Source organism: Leptonotus elevatus, chromosome 8, assembly GCF_054856555.1.
Source record: "Leptonotus elevatus isolate MCC_2025b chromosome 8, RoL_Lele_1.0, whole genome shotgun sequence".
In the NCBI taxonomy this organism is placed as follows: Eukaryota; Metazoa; Chordata; class Actinopteri; order Syngnathiformes; family Syngnathidae; genus Leptonotus; species Leptonotus elevatus.
In genome coordinates this window covers 1,379,371-1,399,148 of record NC_141246.1, presented here as the reverse complement: position 1 = coordinate 1,399,148, position 19,778 = coordinate 1,379,371, and the positions used below count along the sequence as shown (strand labels likewise).

At 39.2% G+C, this 19,778-nt stretch overlaps 1 protein-coding gene across 2 annotated transcripts; it reads left to right on the top strand.

Annotated features, from left to right (window-relative positions):
* The first annotated feature begins 1,417 nt into the window (after positions 1-1,417).
* On the top strand, positions 1,418-19,766 carry iqce (IQ motif containing E). Of its 2 annotated transcripts, XM_086083515.1 has the most exons (23): positions 1,418-1,741; positions 1,900-1,937; positions 2,656-2,789; positions 3,700-3,741; positions 3,822-3,864; positions 3,965-4,105; positions 5,630-5,713; positions 5,797-5,846; positions 5,915-6,028; positions 7,216-7,266; positions 7,346-7,416; positions 7,498-7,570; positions 7,652-7,692; positions 10,133-10,284; positions 11,032-11,087; positions 12,652-12,911; positions 12,992-13,057; positions 13,141-13,248; positions 13,326-13,412; positions 14,975-15,182; positions 16,857-16,969; positions 17,048-17,172; positions 18,597-19,766. In XM_086083515.1, the coding sequence occupies exons 3-23, from the start codon at positions 2,739-2,741 to the stop codon at positions 18,707-18,709; spliced, it is 2,049 nt and encodes a 682-aa protein (XP_085939641.1). In that variant the 5' UTR covers positions 1,418-1,741; positions 1,900-1,937; positions 2,656-2,738; the 3' UTR covers positions 18,710-19,766. The 2 variants fall into 2 exon arrangements, with proteins under 2 accessions (XP_085939641.1, XP_085939640.1); XM_086083514.1 differs by lacking the exon at positions 1,900-1,937.
* Positions 19,767-19,778: the final 12 nt, after the last annotated feature.

The window sequence follows — 19,778 nt, the reverse complement described above, 5'->3', positions numbered from 1 at the left end:
GCTGTGGCTACGTAAGTAGCTTAACGTCACCACAGTATGAATGTGTGATCGCATGAATAATGTATTTGTTCCATTGTAAAGCGTCTTTCAGTATCTGATTAGATAGAGAAAGAAAACGATATAAGTCCAATGCATTATTATTAGTATTAGTATATATGTTGCAAAAATTAGGCTGTATCGCTTGTTATCAAAGGGAAGCAAGACTGTTGGGATCACATTTGACAGTAAAGTGCTCTGGTGGTTAACTTATTTTTTCTTTTTACCCCACTGACCCAGAAATCTTTTGTTTGGATTAAAGGTGAAATTTCATGCATGAACTACAATATGAGTACAATCGAAAGTCTCGCTTGAGGCGTATTTCAAGTGTGTGGACACGGTGTGCACTTTTCACTGTTGCCGGTTTACTTAAAGAGCTATCATGGTGTGTCTATCTTGGCAGAAAAGTGACATCTGATCTGCAATAGATTTGTTCAGGCTGAGATGAAGTTTGCTGGTCTGTGTGTGTGGGGGGGGGGGGGGCTCTTTGGGGCTACACCTGTACAAATACACTGAGTCAGAAACATGAGGCCACACTGGGTTGTTTGCTGTGAGGAGGAACATACTTAAGTATGCTAAAAAAAAACATTGAAAAAAAAAACGTTTAAGGCCTTCATGCAGCTCTAAACGCACACCAACCTAACAACATAATTGCAGTAATTTTGTCATGGGTAAAATACAAAATGTCAACAAAGTACTGTATGTTACCACACTTCCTTTGATTGTTTAAAAACGACATACATTAAAAAAAAAAAATTCTCTTAAAATTCCGGGATGCTGGTATTCATTTGAGAGGTGCTTAGCACCCCTAAAATGGGCTAGAAACGCCCATGGGCAATACCAATAATAACTGATAGTGAAGTAGCCTCCTTGTCTCTGTCCACAGTGTCCAGTACACAGGAGAAAGTTATGAGTGGAGTGTCATGTCGCGTAGTAAATGGTGTTTATGGACGACTTTGAGTGATGAAATTGGGAGTTTCAGACTGTATCTTTCTTGGGATGATCTTCAAATTGACTGGACATCGGTCACGCAGTTTTGCCGTTCGTAGTTTCCCTTTATTCTATTGGAGGACAGTACTTCGAGACCCGCCTTTTGTGGCGTTGTTAGCCAATTAGAAAACAGGAAAATAAACGGAAGCTGTCCCCAAGCCACAAAACTTTTTACAAACGTTTGCTTTTCACGGCACGTTTTTGTTTGTATTAAATGTTCCATATATTTATCACTTTTACTAGCTTTTACATATTTATCAAAGGATAAGTATATAACCAAACTATTTTGATGAATACATAAACACAAAGACTCAAAATTTTGACATCGGGTTATCTGTTACGCTTTTATTTTTCGGGCGTCATTGTTCCATTTCCGGTTTACCCTGCCGTTTTCCCGTTCGCCTGTCCCCAGTCGCCTGGTTGCTAGACGACCCGATGTGAAACAAGTAACCTCCTCGGCGAGACAAAAACAACCACTCCGTAGCTTGGAGACGCGATGTCGCCAGCAAACCGGCAGCCCCTGGGTAGAGAACGCGGACGAGTCGAGGCGAAGTGAACGCGGACGGCCAGTCGACCAGTGCTAAACTGACGCCGCGGTCCGTTTAAAGGGAATGGCTCTATGCTAGCTATGCTAGCGATGCTACCGTACTGTTGTGCAAGCCCCCTTTGGAGATTAAAACAAAGAAAATGAAGACCACCAACGAGGCGAACGAAGGTACAGTTGCTCTCTTAAAAATATATATATTTTTTTTTCACAAGACAATGTCAAAATTATCACTTGTGGACAGCAAAATAAACAATTAGTGTGACGTCAAAAACAAACTAGTGACGCCATGTTAGCGCTTACTTGCTTCCCCGCCTTTTCTTCGGTAGGGATGGTTTCACCGTGACGTCACTGGTACTTCCGGGTGGTAAAGTATTTCCAATCCAGAAACAACTATCCACTTTGATTTTTTTGGGAAGGAAATTGAGGGTATGAAAACAGAACCTTTAGGGGTAACGACACGAATTTGTCAATGTTTTTTCAGCTCACATCAATGGTTAGTCTATTGCATTCTGCCACCATTGGGTCTGTTTTGATCAATTTACCTGCTGAAATGCAAATAACGGCCATTGTGGATTGTTGCCTCATCTGGCATCATCTTTTTTTGAGCTACACTTCATATATCCAAACGACAAAAGACTTTCTGTACCATACTGGCCCGCAAGAAGGAAATCGTAGGAAATCAGGTGTCACGTCACTCTGCATTTACGGTTTGTTAAGAAAGAGCATGCACAGAATGCAGCCTGACAGATTTCAGATTCATAGTTTACGTGACGAGAAATGACCCGGTCGCGTTGGTAAAAGGGATATTTGACCCCCTGTCTAAGCAAATGAAATTCCATTCGGCTTGGGCCTGATTATTCCGATTATTTATATGGAGCGTTTTCATTCAAACCTGATTCTATTCAGAATGCAAGCCTCCGTGTAAACCAGTCTATTGTCCATCTGCGCTGTGAAGCGCCGTCCAATGATTTTCAATTATATTTATACATATATATAATTTGAGTGCTTTTAGGGTTTAATTGGGGCTCCCTCATTACAAGTGGACAGCGAAACATTATTGTCACGCTGCGTGTCCCCGGCAGCCAACTCCTCATGTCTCCAGTCCACTCGAGTGCCAGCACAGGCTGACATGTCCGCCTAACGCGCTCCCTCGTCGGCCGCCAACATGTCAGCGGGAGCGAGTGACGTCCCGACAGATGAAGACTGCGAGGCGCTGGTGAGTTGCAGTGCGCCGAGTCCCAAAACAATAAACTTTAGTTTGTGACGAGCGCTGTCACCATCGAATATTTTTAGCATCGATCAAATCCATCGATTATTCAATCGATTAATCAATTGGATTCTTTTGAATTACCGATTACCGTTTATTAACCAGTGATTGGTGGTTATTTCGTACTTCGTAGTCGTATAGTGATTTAAAAAAAAATTGTACCGCGTTACCAGTTTGGTTATTGTTTTCCAAAGTAAAAACAGATGTTTGCAAATGTCCTATTTTGATTAAACACAGAAAATAAATAATCAGCCAGAAATCGGTGAACAATTACTGCAGATATGTTGAGGATTTGGACCATTTTAATTTAAAAAAATGGCTCCAAACAATTACTCGATTATTAAAATAGTTGTTGATTAATCAATTATTTATTTTATTTGTGACATTCCACTTATCACTAGCGACTGACTGGTGTCAATTTGGCAGAATAAAATTCAGATAACTGATTGGTTGGTTGAGTGGTAAATGACTACAATAACATATTTATAAGATGTTTATCTAGAACAAAAACAAAACTAGACAAAAATCAGCTCATTTAAGAAAATTATGTTTTTTTGCTTGTTTTTAACCGATTATTGAAAATCTTTGAATGACGTTATCTTTGTCTTATAATGTAATGAGTAAAAAAAAAAGACAGTACAGTTAAAACATGTGACTAAAATACCACATTAAAATACAGGAACCCTGTTTGATATTTAAAAGGAATTGCATGCGTGTTGTACAGTTAAGATTTTTGCATTTCCTGTTACGACTCGTGTTCGCCCATTTTTGTGCGACTGCTGTTTTTTTTGTGTGGGCTTATTTCCACACCGCTGAATATGACACTAAGGCAAATGCGTGTTTTCTACATGTGATTCAGCCCGGCAATGGCCTGTTGTACCCTGGTGATTATTCAAAAAAGGTACAGCTCATCATTCACATGATCATTTCTCTTATATATGTCAACGTTCCATTTCAATTCTGCACATTTCTTTTTCTCAGACACCAAAGAAGAAACCGGGCAAGCCGCCGCCTTCTCTCACTAGTGCGTCCTCTTCCACTACTTATTTTTTTTATTTTTTTATTTTTTTCTGTACTGGAACATAAACCGACACTTGAAAAATTCCTTGTTTTTTCCCGCCCAGGGTCGCCGTACCTCTCCAGCATGAATGTGAACCCCAGGAAAGCGTCCATGTCGGCTTGGAAGCTGCCGTGGGCGTCGCTGTGTGACACCCCCGGCGGGGAGACGTACTCCACTCGCTTCACGTCCCTCAGCAACCACCACGGTACATCTTCACAACAGCCGCGGTGGACCCTTGGTAGCGCTCGCAAGCCTCGCGGGGGGGGGGGGCGGGGGGGGGGGGGGGGGGGGGGGGGTTACGATTCTCTTATTGTAACCTGCTTGACTTTTGGGAAATTTATGGGTAGTCTTATTTTTTTAAATGTAAACCTTTTTGGGCATTTCCGGTAGTTCAATATATGCAAATTTGAAAGGATTTACAATAATCTGAACCTGCAGAATTTTCTTACGACGGCGTATTAGGGCCACGTATAAATGTATATTTTTTTAGAGGGTGGGGGCAAGATTGCGAGAAATAAACTCACAAATTTGCCACTTAATAGAAAAAAAATTGAAAATTTGCTACATTATAAAGTGGCAGATCTGTGAGAGAAAAAACTCCCAAAACGTACGAGAACTGCACATCGCGTACTAATCGGACGTTTGTGCCAATAAATTTTGGTCGGCTTTTCAAATAAGAGATTAATCATATGATGTTAAGCATCTTTAAAGCGTTGGTTACGGCCAGCGACAATGACGCCTCGCTTTGCGAAGGTCCGCACCCCGAGGATCAAGCATTGAAGTTCATTTGTTCAAATAAAAATGCACTTGTACATTTATGTTTCCAGAATTATTATTTACACATTCATGCATTTTTGTATATATTTTTTTTTTGTGCAAGTCGCTAAAATTGATGTGTCGAATCTGCAGCTCTCCGTCATCTACTTGCATTCACCTAAAGTATGCTAGCCTCTGATTGGTTAGTGTTAGTCAGCTGATAGGGGACCAGGAAGTGTTGAGTAAAATTAAATTAAGAATGAATCTGTCGCCATCCTGCCTTTTTATTTTATAAACAGTGTCCCATTAATCACCAACAAATCCTCACATTAGACACTGTGTGTATTTGTCGTAAGTTTATGATGATCTAAAATTTAACAGGAGAACATAAAAGAAAGAACGACAGCATATTAGTGCCACATATAAATATATATATATTTTTTTTTTTTAGAGGGTGGGGGCAATCTGCTGAGGAAAAAACTTGTAAATTTGCCACTTTATAAACTTGCAATCGCAAATTTGCCACTTTTACGATTTTTCTTCCTCGGAATATTGCCCCCACCATCTAAAAAATATATATTTTAACGTGAAACTAACATGCCGTCGTACTTTCTTTTATGTGGGGGAGGGGGCAATATTCTGAGAGAAAAAAAACTCGCATATTTGCCACTTTATAAAGCGGCAAATTTGCATGAAAAAGACGAGCTTAAACTCAGAATTGCCACCACCCTCTAAAAAAAAAAAATAATAATTATATGTAGCACTAATATGCCGTCGTACTTTCTTTTATGTGGGGGAGGGGGCAATATTCTGAGAGAAAAAAAACTCGCATATTTGCCACTTTATAAAGCGGCAAATTTGTGTGAAAAAGACGAGCTTCAACTCAGAATTGCCCCCACCCTCTAAAAAAATTAAAAATAAATTATATGTAGCACTAATATGCCGTCGTACTTTCTTTTATGTTCTTTTTTAGATCTGCGATCCGAGTGGGACATGACGTCAGACTTTCCCCGACACACTTTGCCCACCAGGAGGCATCATCACTCCACGCCCAACGGTAAGCGGAGCCCCCCCCCCGCCTGGGAAGCGGGAGCGGGAGGCATTGTGAATGACGGGCGTGCTTCATTTTCGTTGTTGCAGTTGCCCGAGATAAGGAGGAAATGCACCATGAGATCACGCTCCTCAAGAAGGTAAACCAACAAGGCGGGGGGGCTATTCTGCACGGGATTTTACGCTAATTTGTCATAATGGCCGACAGAGTCTCCACGAGCAGAAGTCGGACAATCAGAAGATCAAAGTCAAACTTCGGCGTCTGGAGGAGGACAACGCCAAAAGAGAGAAGCAGCTGGAGGAGCTCCTGGATCCCGCCAATGTGATTGCATTTTTCTCCTCTTACTGTGTTTTGCTTTCACCTCGTGTACCTTTTGGAATATTTATGGTCGTTTTTGTTTTTGTGATCAGAGGTAGGAAGGGTCAAGTTGTATTTTACAATTTAAAAAAATTACGGAATTTCACAAGTTACTTTATGTGCAAGTTTAGTTAGCTCTGAATATGAAAAGAAAAATGCACTGAGCTGTCATCAACATCTTACAAATGCAATTATGCCATCTAGTGGCAGTGAAATTACTTCAACACAAATCAATATCACACTTGTTTTTTACAATACAGTACATCTGACCTCAATTTTAGGAATTATTATGAAATTACCGTATCGATGACTGAAAAGTGCAGCCATATTTCTATTAGTTTAAAAAAAATTCTACTTTTATGTCAACTAGAGTATGAAAATTATTGTACATTTAGAACATATATAAAATTTGCGATTAATCGTGAGTTATCTATTGAAGTCATGCGATTAATTACGATTAAAAAAAAAATAGTGCCTGACACCCCAAGTAAAATGGTAAAAGTAAAAGTACTCACTCAAATAATTACTCAAGTAAAAGTAAAGTACAGGCTCTGAAATGTACTTGACGAGTAGAAGTAAAAAGTATTTTACCGGATGTTTCCTTCTACATCAATTTAAAAGATATTAGCCAATGGAGCAAACATGGAGCGTGTCGTAGAGCCAATCACAAGCTGGGAGGAAGTATTTTAATTGAAAACAAAAGTAACGACCTTGTTTTGAAAATGTATCAAGCAAAAAGTACAGATACTCATGTTAAAGTATAATGGATAACATTTAAAAGTAGTCTCGAAAATAAATACTCAGGAAAGTACAAAGTACCGGAAAAAAATACTCAAGTACTGTAAGGAAGTATTTGTATTTTTTTTTTTTTTTTTTTTGCACACACTCACACAAACACACACGCATACAAACAAGGTCTCCCCGGCGGGGAATTGACAAGTATTTGTACTTAGTTACTTCCCGTCAGCGTTCGTGATGCACAAGCGCGGAGGAATTTATGGCCAGGCTTGAAACAATTCCTTTCGACATCGCAGTTTGCCAGGCAAAATTGACATTTTTAGCCTTTTTTGGGGATGGCCTTGTAACAATTATTGCATTCATGGCAAAGAGATTGAATAGGGCATCAAACCTTTTAACACGCCCCTTCGCAGAGTTCCGAGTTTATTCGCAGCCTGGTGGACAAGAAGCCCGAGGGCAGCGTGGTGAGTGTCAAGCGAGGAAATCCCAAAAACATTGGATTGAAACGAACCCTAAACGAAAGCTTGCGGTCCGCTCGTGCAGGTGATGAACGGACTGAAGCAGAGAATACTAAAGCTGGAGCAGCAGTGCCGAGAGAAGGAGAACGCCATCGGGTAAGGAATTTAAAATATTTGGCATTTTGCTGTCTTTGATGCTAAAAATGAAGGGGGGGAAAAAAAAATGGAATCCCGCAGGAACCTTCAGAGCGAGTTGAGGGCCACCAACCTGCAGGAGATGAGGATGACCTTGAAGAACTACTACGAGGAGGTACATAAAAAAAATGACGTCCGTCACGCTTTTGGGACGCCTTCATGCATCAATGGGACACGCCCTCTTCCATCTTTTTAGATCCAGAGACTGAAGTTGCTTCTGGAAGCTTCAGAGAAAAGGTTTGCTCGGGTTCCTTCTGCCCAATTTTTGGTTTGCTGTTTGCTGTTATTTTACAATTTTGCAGCAAAACTGCTCACCCGCTTCTGCTTGAAGGTGAGGATGCTTGTTCAGGTGTCATTTTTTTAAAGGGGGAGATTCTGGGGGCGCTGCTCCGGCACAGCGACGAGAGGACGGTTTTAACAAATGCCGCCGTTATCCAAACCGCTTATACTCAGAAATGCTCTCAAATCGGATCATTTAAAAAAAAGTCCATGAATAATGAATGGATGGATACAATTTAAACATACAGTATTTTTATTGTGTTGGAATTGTAATTACATTGCTTAGAGAATTTCTACTGGCCCATCACTGACGTCATCAAGAAAACATTTTATAAATCCCTCATAACGTAAATGTTTTTTTTTTTACGACACATAAGTCAAATGAGCCAAAATTTGGCTCACGATTGGAAGTGTGATATCTAAGTCTTCTTTTTTTTTTTACTTGCAAACACTCAAAATCTTTAGTGGCGTCAGACCTATCCATTCATAAATAGTTTTTATTTTTTTATTTTTTTGTTTTTGATGCCCTTTATGGACAATAAAAGCAATATTGTCCTAAGAGCACAACTAACTATCACCTGTGTATATATATATATATATATATATATATATATATATATATATATATATATATATATATATATATATATATATATATATATATATATATATATATATGTATATGTGTGTATATATATATATGTGTATATATATATATATATATATATATATGTGTATATATATATATATATATATATGTGTATATATATATATATGTGTATATATATATATATATATATGTGTATATATATATATATGTGTATATATATATATATATATATATGTGTATATATATATATATGTGTATATATATATATATGTGTATATATATATATATATATATGTGTATATATATATATATATATATATGTGTGTATATATATATATATATATATATATGTGTATATATATATATATATATATATATATGTGTGTATATATATATATATATATATGTGTATATATATATATATATATATATATATATAAAAAACGCATTCAAATTGGAATATGCACGCACGCGCGTCCACACGCGCGTCACAGGCCTGAGCTCTCAATCCCGACCCTGCTTTCTTGTTTTGGTATAAGAATGGAGACACGTAAAGCACATAAATCAGCTCAACCAAAAATGATAATTAGCTCTCTAGCGCCATCTGGTGTATTATGGCTTTTATGACTCTAAAGTAAAAAAATAAATAAATAATAATCTACGTTTAGTTGATGCCCCAGTGAAGGGATGAATTAGGTCATCGCAAGAAAAATTATGATTTATAATGGGAGTCAATGGGCCAAAATTTGGACATTTTTCCTCACATGTACTATAATTATTTTTGTTGCCACATATAATAATGACAATAATAATTTTGAAATTTTGGGACGGTGCAGCTGCCATTTTGAACTTCAACATGTTCTGAACAATTGGGTGCATTTTCAGCTCGCTCTGATTTTTTTCATATGTTTTATATTTGATATTAATATTAATAAAAAGCAAAAATTGGACAAATTCCTTACGAGGGTATAGACGACACCAGCGGGGATTTCTTATTGTTTTATTGCTCATGTTCCAGAAGGACGGTCACGTGACTGTTTACTGTTGACACAGCAGCTTCTCAGGTTGACATATTAAGTAATGATGTTAAGATTTACTTTCATTTTCCCAATTGTTTCAATACATTTGGAATAGGCAAATGGATTTTATTACCAATTACTAATTAATTTTCAACTTCCCTGTACAGTACTGTCTCTTTTTTTTTTTTTTTTTTACTGGTGTTTGTTGCTTTAAATAACACATTTTCTCCATCTTAAGTTAAGTCTACTAATTTATTAGTTTGACTTCCTGTTACAAAAAAAAAAAATTATCCCAAAATGTGCGAAATATTCAAAGAAAAAAATCTTTAAAGGGATACTTGAGTCATTGAGTCATTTTCAGCAGTAAAAAGTTAATACTTTGTGTCCGGGATGAATTTGATAACGTCATTATTTTTCTTGTACAATTAATACCTTTAAAAACAATTTTTTCCACTTGCTGTCGACTGAAGATGACATCACCTGTGCTGAGAAAGCCAGGTAACGACCAATCGGGTTTGGTCAGCAAACTGAGCTATGATTGGTCGTTACCTACTTCCTCAGCACAGGTGATGTCATCTTCAGTCGACAGCAAGTGGAATTTTTTTTTTTTTAAAGGTATCAATTGAACGTGAAAATGAATGAAGTTATCAAATTAATTCTGGACAAAATACAATACAAATACAAATAGGTCAGAATAAATGAATTCAATTCAAATGTGCTCTCTCTCGCCCCCCTTTTTGTCCCCCCCCCCCCTAACCCCCCCCTGCAGTGGTGTATTAGAGAGTAAAGTTTTCCGCAAGCAGCAGAAGGCGCTGAGCTCCACCGTGCTGCGTCTGTCCGAAGACCTCAAACAGCTGCAGCTGGACAACGCCGCGCTCAGGGAGGAGCTGGACACAGAAAGTCCCGCCGCCGGCGTCAAAGGTTTGAACGCACTCACCAGCTTATCAGTTCTCGCAGGGCTGTGCAAATTTCATCAAAATTCGATGACAAGTTCAATGATTACACTCCACTATTAGAAAATCGGCATAATCGTAAACAAAAATAAAAGATTATTAACTTTAAGTTGTTTAAATGTATATATTTTTCCTTTTTTATTTTAAAGTAACTAATTTAATCAATCTTGCATAATTATAGTGTTTCAAAGAAATTTATTTGTCTTCATATTTTTTACGTTTAAACATTTTCTTGTTTTGTACCCCCAAAAAAAAGGATTGTCCTAAACTCAATTATTACCAAATGAATCGTGATGAATGTTTTCAAAATAATTGAGCAGCCCTACTTTCACATTTGAATTCGATTTTTCAGTAGGGATCAATTATTTTGTAAACAATACATGTTTAAAAAAAAATTTTTTTTAGGGTAAAATATGTGAGGTCGCTTCTCATTTCTCACAATTCAAAGGTTTAATTCTATTATTTAACCAAACCCGCGGTATTTATTGATTGCATCACGTCATAATTAGGAATGTAACGATAACGGCAGCGTGGTGTTTTCGCGATATTAAAACGGTCACAATATCATCGTCGTCGTCACGATATTAAGACCTTATTTTATATCGCCAACCTCCCCACAATACGGTGATAATATCGTATCGTGATGTTTGGATATCGTTTCATCCCTCGTCATAATCGGTTTGTGCCAACATGAATCCCATTTGTGTGCGTGCAGGTTATAAAGAGTGGAGCAAATACAGACTTTTGAGGAGACTGCTTGAACTGGAAAAGGTGAGTTGAAACTTTTGTTGTTGTTAAACGCGTACTTTATTTCAACAAGCAATTTTACATTGTTTTCATTTGTATTCTTACTGCAAACGTTCGTCTTATTCGAGGTGACTTAGCTGAGCGGGTAGTGTGGCGATCTCGCACCCTCTTTTGACCCGCCGCCTCTGGTTGAAATAGTAATTAGTGTTGGGCAAGTTACTCAAGATCAGTAATAGATTACTTAATTCTAGTCACTTTCTTGAAAAAGTAATTACTTTATTTATTATTCCCTGTCAAAAGTAACTTGTTACTGATTACTTTTAAGTTTCTTCTCGCCCTCTAATTGTATCCTTTCTCCCCAAAAGTCCGTCTTGTTTTCTTTATCCTCTACAGCCTACGTTGTAAATTTTCAATTTGTACCCTCGTTTCAATTCAATGAACACTTCAGACTTTTACTTTGTATGAATTCATACATTTGTTGATCAAATGAAAGCACATCCGGGCCGGGAACGTGCGCGCTCATCTTCATCAGTCGCTGCGGCACACAGGAAGTGACATCATCTCGCAGCAGCCAATAGAAAAGCACCTTCAGATGACGTCGCTCTGAGGCACTGCTGTGATTATGCGACTGGATGGCCGATAACGCGCACGCGCCCGCGCAAGCCGTTGGAAGTCACAGGGCGGCCATCTTGCTCCTCCCATCTCGCAAGCAGACTACTGTATAAACTGTACAGTATAGCTACAGATTAGACATATACAGCTCGTAGGCAGTTAGTATAGGGTCACTATTTTTAACAAGTAAAAAAAGCAAGTGGACGGTTGCTGCTTCGAAGACCTTCTTTTTCTTTTATCGCTCCGTTCCTTCGACCCCAATATTAGATTTGGCAGAGGCATCGTTTGTTGAATGACAGTTATAATTCTTTAATTAAAAAAATGATACAAGTTTCCTCCTGTAAACATCATCAAGCACATAGTTTATACATGTATTTAAGGCAAGTTGTAAAACTTGTTTATGTTTAACAAATTTAAAGCGTGATAAATCAATGCTGTTTCTATTAAGTACCGTCTCAAAATGTTCTCCCTTTTCGATACTGTAAATGTATAGGATCGTATGCTGAGAAACGTTTCTTGGGAGGAGCAATATGGCGGCCTCGCGGCTTCAAAAGTCTTGGCCTATCGGCTATCCAGTCATATATTCAGATCAGTGCTCCGAGGCGACAGTTTTGCCTTCTTGACTTTTGGCTCCAATGCTTCGCCTCGCATGCTTTTTTATTTAACTCTGCCGAAATACAACGCTAGGTAAGAAATGTGTTACTTTTATCATTTTACCAGGATGTTTATTAAATATTGCACAAAAGCAATACACATTATTTTTGAAACCAAAGCTAATATAGAAAATAACTAAAACTAATAAAAACAAACTACATTTGAAAAACACAAAATAAAAACAAACTAAAATGAAAATTCCAAAACTATAATAACCCTGCGGGACTCCAGCCCTCAAGGACCAGGATTGCGGGAAACCTGCTGTAATCAAACTTGATCTGCGATGCGTATGACATCATCAACATGCGTTGTGTCCAATCAGAGGCTCGAAGAGAGAAACCACCTGAAAGCCAGGAACCGATTGGAGCGGGGCTGTCAGGCCACGCCCGCTCACCTTGCGCACCGGCAGGCTCAGACCTCGCCTCGTCAGCTCTTGGACCTGGCGGTCCAGACGGCGCCCGTGGACACGGCAGACGCGGGGACGGAGACGGCGAAGGAGGACGACGTGTCGGAGCTGCGAGGACGCGTGGGACGGCTGGAGGCGGAGCGGACGCAGCTGCACCAAACGCTGACCAGGAACGAGTGAGCGGCGGCGCCGACGCCGGCAGCATCGGGTCGTTTTGTCCTCCGTGTCCAAAAGCGGGTTGTGTTTGCGTTTCCAGGGAGGAAGCGAGCCAGACGAGGACACGGCGGCAAGAAGCGGAAGAAGAAAATCGACGGCAGCGCGAGTATGTTGAAAAATGCGGTGGCCATTTTGTGCACGTCAAGCGCGAGCCCTTCTCATCCGCCCGCGCAATCTCGTTGTCGGCAGCGATGAAGTGGGAGCGCTGAGGACGGAAAAGGAAGAGCTGGAGAAGCGACTGGAACGCTGGAGAGCCGAGCAGACGAGCGAGCGGGAACTGCAACGGCGGCGGCAGCGGTACGTCGGCCGGAGCGCGCGCGTCGGAATGCGGCGACGGCGCCGTCCTCCGTTTTTGAAAGTTTTGCCTTTCGCAGCGAGGAAGTGCAACAGCTGATGAGCGAAAGGAGAGACGAGGCTGAACGATGGCGACACCTACTGGAAAGAGAGCGGCAGCAGCACGAGTATGTTTGGCTTTGGACATATTGGAACACACTTGATGAACCTAAAGCGCCTGACAAAACATGTCTCGAAAAACTCCAAAACCTGAACTTTTCCCGCAAATTCAACAATATTGTCAATGCCGACTAAATAATTGATATCTCAGCTCCTGAAGCAGAAACAACATTCCAAAAAAATTTCAGAGCGTTCACACAAACCGACGTTTATTATTATAGACCTTCAATATTTGAACAACAACAAATTAACAAACAACCGTGTTGTGTCTGCGGGTATATTTACCTTCAACACTCAGCTGCACTCGGAATAACCTCGGTGGGATCGAGTGGTAAATTATTCGTCGTCCATTCTGTTACAGAGCCGTCAACATTTTCATTGTCGACCAACATTTCTGAGCGACATCCCACTGTCAGCTGGTTACGCTGATTCGAAGTCCTGCTGCGCCGTCGTCAATCGCGTCATTTATGACGTAACTCCCGCCAATCTGCGCGTCGGCCATGAACGCTCAAATCAAATTGCAAGTAGAGCCGATACTGAGCATTTTGACGAATATCGGTATCGGCCTGTTTTCAAAATCTGACGTACAATAAAAGGTCAATCGAAAACCATTTTAATCTCAGGGAGCTATTTATTGAATTTTTCATTTAACTTTATAAGAGATGCTACCGAGGAACCTTCTGAACCATTTGTTTTTGTTTGACATTAAAACAAAGAAATGTGAAAGTTCAAGATTTCAGGTATTTAGAAATTTGGGGGGGAAAATATTTACTGTAGAAAACTATAGAGGGCATCGGGTATTTACATGCTTAAGTTTCCATTCGAAGACGTACTAATTATCTTGGGAGCTCCTTAAACGTTTTGTTAGAAATTTAAAAGGTTTTTGTCTAAGAAAAAAAACTTCTACATTTTGAAAAGTCTGATTTTTTTTTTTTAATAAACATGCTTTAAGTTCAACAGAGTCAAGATGGGCATCTGTATTTTGAATTTTTTTTTACGCCAACACTTTTTTACCCCCTTTTTACTGAAAACGAATATCGGCTACAAATATCGTTTATCGGCCTCCTTGACTACTAATAATTGGTCAAAACTAAACAAAATGACGTATCCGCTCTCCCGGCTTTAAAGGTAGAAAAGCGCTAGAGCGCTCCCGGCTCTAGTGGTAGAATCCATTTTCTGTACCGCTTGTCCTCACAAGGGTCGCGGGGGTTGCTGGAGCCTATCCCAGCTGGCTTCGGGCAGTAGGCGGGGTACACCCTGAACTGGTTGCCAGCCAATTTGGCTCATTTACATAAAAAACACCCATTTTCTCAAGCTAGCGACTTGGCAGCTAAGCCGGCCCAACATTCGCTTCCACTTTGCAGTCTGAAACAATATCATGACCAAGCCAAAAGGTAAGCACAGCTGCGTTTGGATTTGGTCAATACTCAAATGATGTTCTAATTCCATATGCAAAAATGTTGACGAAAGAGTGTGACAAACATCTCCTTTAAAGCAAGGAACACGACATTGTTTTACCAATAAACTTAAAAGCTGTCGGCCTGATTGCACTTGTATTGATATTCGTTAGAGAGCAGCTGAGGACACAAGTCCAGAATTTGAAGGACCAAGGAAACGATCCCCGGGACAAAGGCCTGGCCGGACCACACGGGGATGAGGCCGACGAAGGGGACGAAGGGGACGACGAGCACGACAACAGTGATGAAGAGGAAGAGGGACACGAATGTGTGAAATCAGATCCGGAGACCCGCCAAAGCAGGAGGAAGCACAAAACGGAGGTATGGGGCCTGACTCGCGACGCTTGCCGATTATTGTTCCTATGTGTAGGAAATGACCAAATTCTCACTTAGGAATTATTTACAACAGATAATTGTATTTTTGTTCATCATAGTGAAGAACAATTAAATGGCGGATTTAACCGGAGCTGTCACTATGACAGCGTATTAGGGCCACGTATAGATATATATTTTTTAGAGGGCGGGGCAATAATATATAATACTTTTTTTTTATTGCCACTTTATAAAGTGGCAAATTTGCAAGAAAAATAACTTGTAAATTTGCCGCATTATAAAGTGACATATTTGCGAGAAAAATAATTATAAAGTGTCAAATTTGCAAAAAAATTTTTTTTTTGAAATTTGCGACTTAATTTTCAAGAAAAAACTAGGGTTTTTTTTCTCGCAAATTTGCCACTATAAAGTGGCAAATTTGCAAGAAAAAACTTGTAAATTGTTTTTAAAAAGTCTGTCAAATAATACAATTTACCATTGAAATATCACAACTGTGGTGATGGACCAGCTATTAAACTACACTCAAATCCATCGACAGTATATTTAAGCACATGACTGCATACACTGCATGCTCAGGGTAGTCTAAAAAGAATCCACATACATTTGCTTCTTGAATGCAAAGTCTGCCTATAAAGTGGCAAATTTGCAAGAAAAAAAACTTGTAAATTTGCCGCATTATAAAGTGACATATTTGCGAGAAAAATAATTATAAAGTGTCAAATTTGCAATTTTTTTTTTTGAAATTTGCGACTTAATTTTCAAGAAAAAACTTGTAAATTGTTTTTAAAAAGTCTGTCAAATAATACAATTTACCATCGAAATATCACAACTGTGGTGATGGACCAGCTATTAAACTACACTCAAATTCATCGACAGTATATTTAAGCACATGACTGCATACACTGCATGCTCAGGGTAGTCTAAAAAGAATCCACCTACATTTGCTTCTTGAATGCAAAGTCTGCCTATAAAGTGGCAAATTTGCGAGACAAAACTTGCAATTTGCCACTTTATAAAGTGGCAAATTTGCAAGAAAAAAAACTTGTAAATTTGCCACATTATAAAGTGACATATTTGCGAGAAAAATAATTATAAAGTGCCCTCCTCGCTGGATTTTCTGGTGGGAGGTGCGAGTATGTCAACAGGCGCGAGGACTTTGGACTGGGCAAATACAAGCTGTAGTTTTTAACATTGTTTGCGGTGGGCTGCTAACTGGCTAACCATTAGCCAGTCTAAGTGTTGAGTGTGAGTGCCTTGCATCAGCCGATTTCAGACGAAAAAATGTCTTCTCCTCTTAATTTGTACTCACTTTCCCTTTTCATCAATTTGGTTTGTATACTAATTGGTAACATTTCATGATGGGCTTCATACAATATTTTAAGGCCGTTAAAATCCATCAATTCATTACATTTTTAAAGTTTTTGGTTGTAGAAAGAATGGATTAGTGTGGTCTCTGTATCCACAACCGCAAACAACACAAATAGCATGTTTTTGTAAAAAAAAAAGAAAAAAAGAAGAAGATGGATTTAGTGTAGGTTTTTGCTTTTTCAATAAAGCAAATAAACATCAATCAAATAATTACCTGCGACACACCCGATGATCTTTCTCTATACTTGTCTGATTGCTCGTTACACATTCATGCCGATAACAATTCCTCTTCAGGCTGGGGATTTCATCAACCTGCTGGACGGAGGCGTCCTGGACGAGGTCTCCTTGGTCAGCATCCAGGCTGCGTTCAGGGGCCATCTGGCTCGCATGCATCACCTTGCGCACAGGTGAGACACCTGCAACGCACCTGCACACGCTTGCTTTCACCAACACGCGCTAAAGTCGTGCGCGACCCGTGTCAACAGTTTCCCAAAGGGAGCGTCACCCGAGTTGGAATACGACACAGCGGCCGCAGCCGCCAAAAGCAGCTTGGACGAGGAAGCGCTGTGGCCCGTCTCCAGGACTCGTACATCGCTGACGCCCCCTAAAGGTTAGTGAGGGGAAATCAGCAGTTGGTTTGAGGGTGCTGCCGGACTCGTATGCACTGCTTGGGTTCGATCAAACAGAGAACAGGCAAGTCACAGCAGCCAACAGGCAGGCTTGCTCCCGCTTTCCGTCCTCGCTTTCCTTCCTCGGGTTTTGATTAGCATCTTAGCATCTTAGCATCTTAGCATCTCATCTTTGTAGCAGATTGCATGAACACATCAGTCATGTACTTCAAAAAGATTGCTATTGTTTTGCTATGTTGTTTTATGTTTTATATTTGTTGTTGCGTGATCATTTTTAACATCTTGTTTATTTAGGTTGAAAAATAAATGCAATGAAGGCAACATTTTTAGTTTTTTTTTGTATTTATAGTTTCTGAACAGTATGATAAAGTATTTGTTTAAATTTATTTTCCTATAATCACTTTGTGCACCTAAAGAAAGTTAAAAAAATTGTAATGTTTCTGGGGGTAAAATTGATAAAGTAATAATAATAATATATATTGTTATTTTCTATTTATTAATCCACTTAACGGAAGCGTTATGCATTCACTTGGGGAAAAAAAACTGTTTTTCTGACAATTTTTTGGGGGGAGAGCTTTTTCTTTCTTTCTGTTTTTCAGATTATTTTTCCTGTTTTACTGAGTTTTTTTTTTGTTTAAAAAAAATCCCTGTTTTTCTGAGTCATTTTATAATTTATTTATTTTTTCAGTTTTTCTGAAAAAAAAAAAGACAATTATTTTCTGAATACTTTACAGTAAAACATTAATAATACTGTGTGTGTTACTAATGACGGTACATGCCTTACCTTAACTGAGCCAGAAAAATCATTGGGGGTATACGGGAAAAGTCTCCGCTTCCACTATTAGCGAGTCTGCAAACAAGTCACTTGGAGTTCAGAGGTAAAAAAAATAAAATAAAATCACCAGCTCTGTTTTAAGAAAATAAAAAAAAAACTCAAAAAGACAAAGCTCCCCCCAAAAATTAGTCAGAAAAACAGGAGGTTTTTTTTCAAGTGAATGCAATACACTTCCGTAAAACTTTGTCCTAAATGTATCCTTTGTTTAAAACGGAAACAACACAAAAACTGTTAAAGGTTGAAAATTGATTGTGAATAAGCAATCCGATGATGCATCTACCTTTATTCACCAAAATTTTTTTAGATACGATAACTTTCAAAAAAATATCGGCGTTGGCGATACTGGCCCTGTCTTTGATACCAAAATTTGCATTATCGCACACCACTTAAAGAGATGCTATTTCATCTGTTTCAGGGTCTGTCACGTGACAGTGCCACCTACTGTTGACTGACTGTCCATGCAATAGTTCGAACACGGCGGCCCCTAATCGGAGCTGCCGTAACAGTCGGGAACGTCCGTCAGCTCAGCTTCCATTTGTCATTGACGCTTTTCAATCCGGTTTGTCTCAGACGCAGCCCGATCACAGCTGGAGTCGGAGGACTCGGAGGTCTCGGACGATTCGGACGACATCATCGTGGCCGAGTCGTACCCTCGGAGAAACCGAGAAGCCAGAATCGTGTGACTGCAAAGAGTGTGGAAAACCTCGGGATTCGTGCCGTGTTTTCTGGACCGTAAATTCATCTCTGGACTTCCCGTGGGCGACGGAACGCTTGCGTGAAATCCCATCGCTCCTGCCGCCAAAGTGCCTTCAAACGTGGAGATTCCGGTAGCCGATAGCAATAAAAACATTTGTTTTTTTTGTACTGAGAAAGCCGCACTGGAAACGGTTTGAATGAGCCTTCGTGACGCCTTTCGAAAAGCCTTATTTACACGGCGATGTTATTATTCCAATACGGGTGCAGCTCAATTTCTTACAAGGCTACGTTCTTCTACTTTTCAGGAACATTTGAAGGTCGTTTTTTTTAAAAGGGATTTCCATCACATTTCAAGTCAGGAAAGCTAAATGAGCATCACTTCAGCTTGGAAAACTGAAAAGCAAAAACGGCAAAAAATGAAAAGAATCATTGATGTCAGTGCAGTACTTTTAAATGATTTTCCAGACACTGAAATCAAAAGGAGGACATGTCGGAACGCTGTGTGGTTTGGATGTGACGCAAAAATGAAGCACGGGTCCAGATTTGGACCTTTTGGCCTTGGAGGAGGTCTGAGCTCAACGAATACGTGATGCGATATTTTATTACATCAAAGCCAGCTGTCCATTTTACAGGAGACGTGTTTTTCATCGTTTTTTCAGATGGAACATTTTCTGTTTAGCTTTTTTAAAGACATCATTGAATTTTTTCCCTTTCACTTTCAAGAAACAAAAGTGGTTCTGAAGGTTCAAGTTGAATGTTTTTGTTTCTTTTTTAAAGAAATATGATTTTTGTCTGTTTAAGAAAGGGAAATGAAATTGCATTTTTTCCATTTAAAAGAAAATGTATTTTTCTTTTATAGATATTTGCAACGTTTTCCCCCCCCCCCTGAATATCAAATGTCTTCAAGAAATGGATGGGTTATTTCTTGTTTTTTTTTTTAAAGATAATTTTTACTTTCTTAACATGCAATCTATTAATGAAAAGTTTAAAAAATATATTTAAGAAAGTTGACATTAAATTGTATGTATATTTTTCTTTTTATGAGATATGTGATAC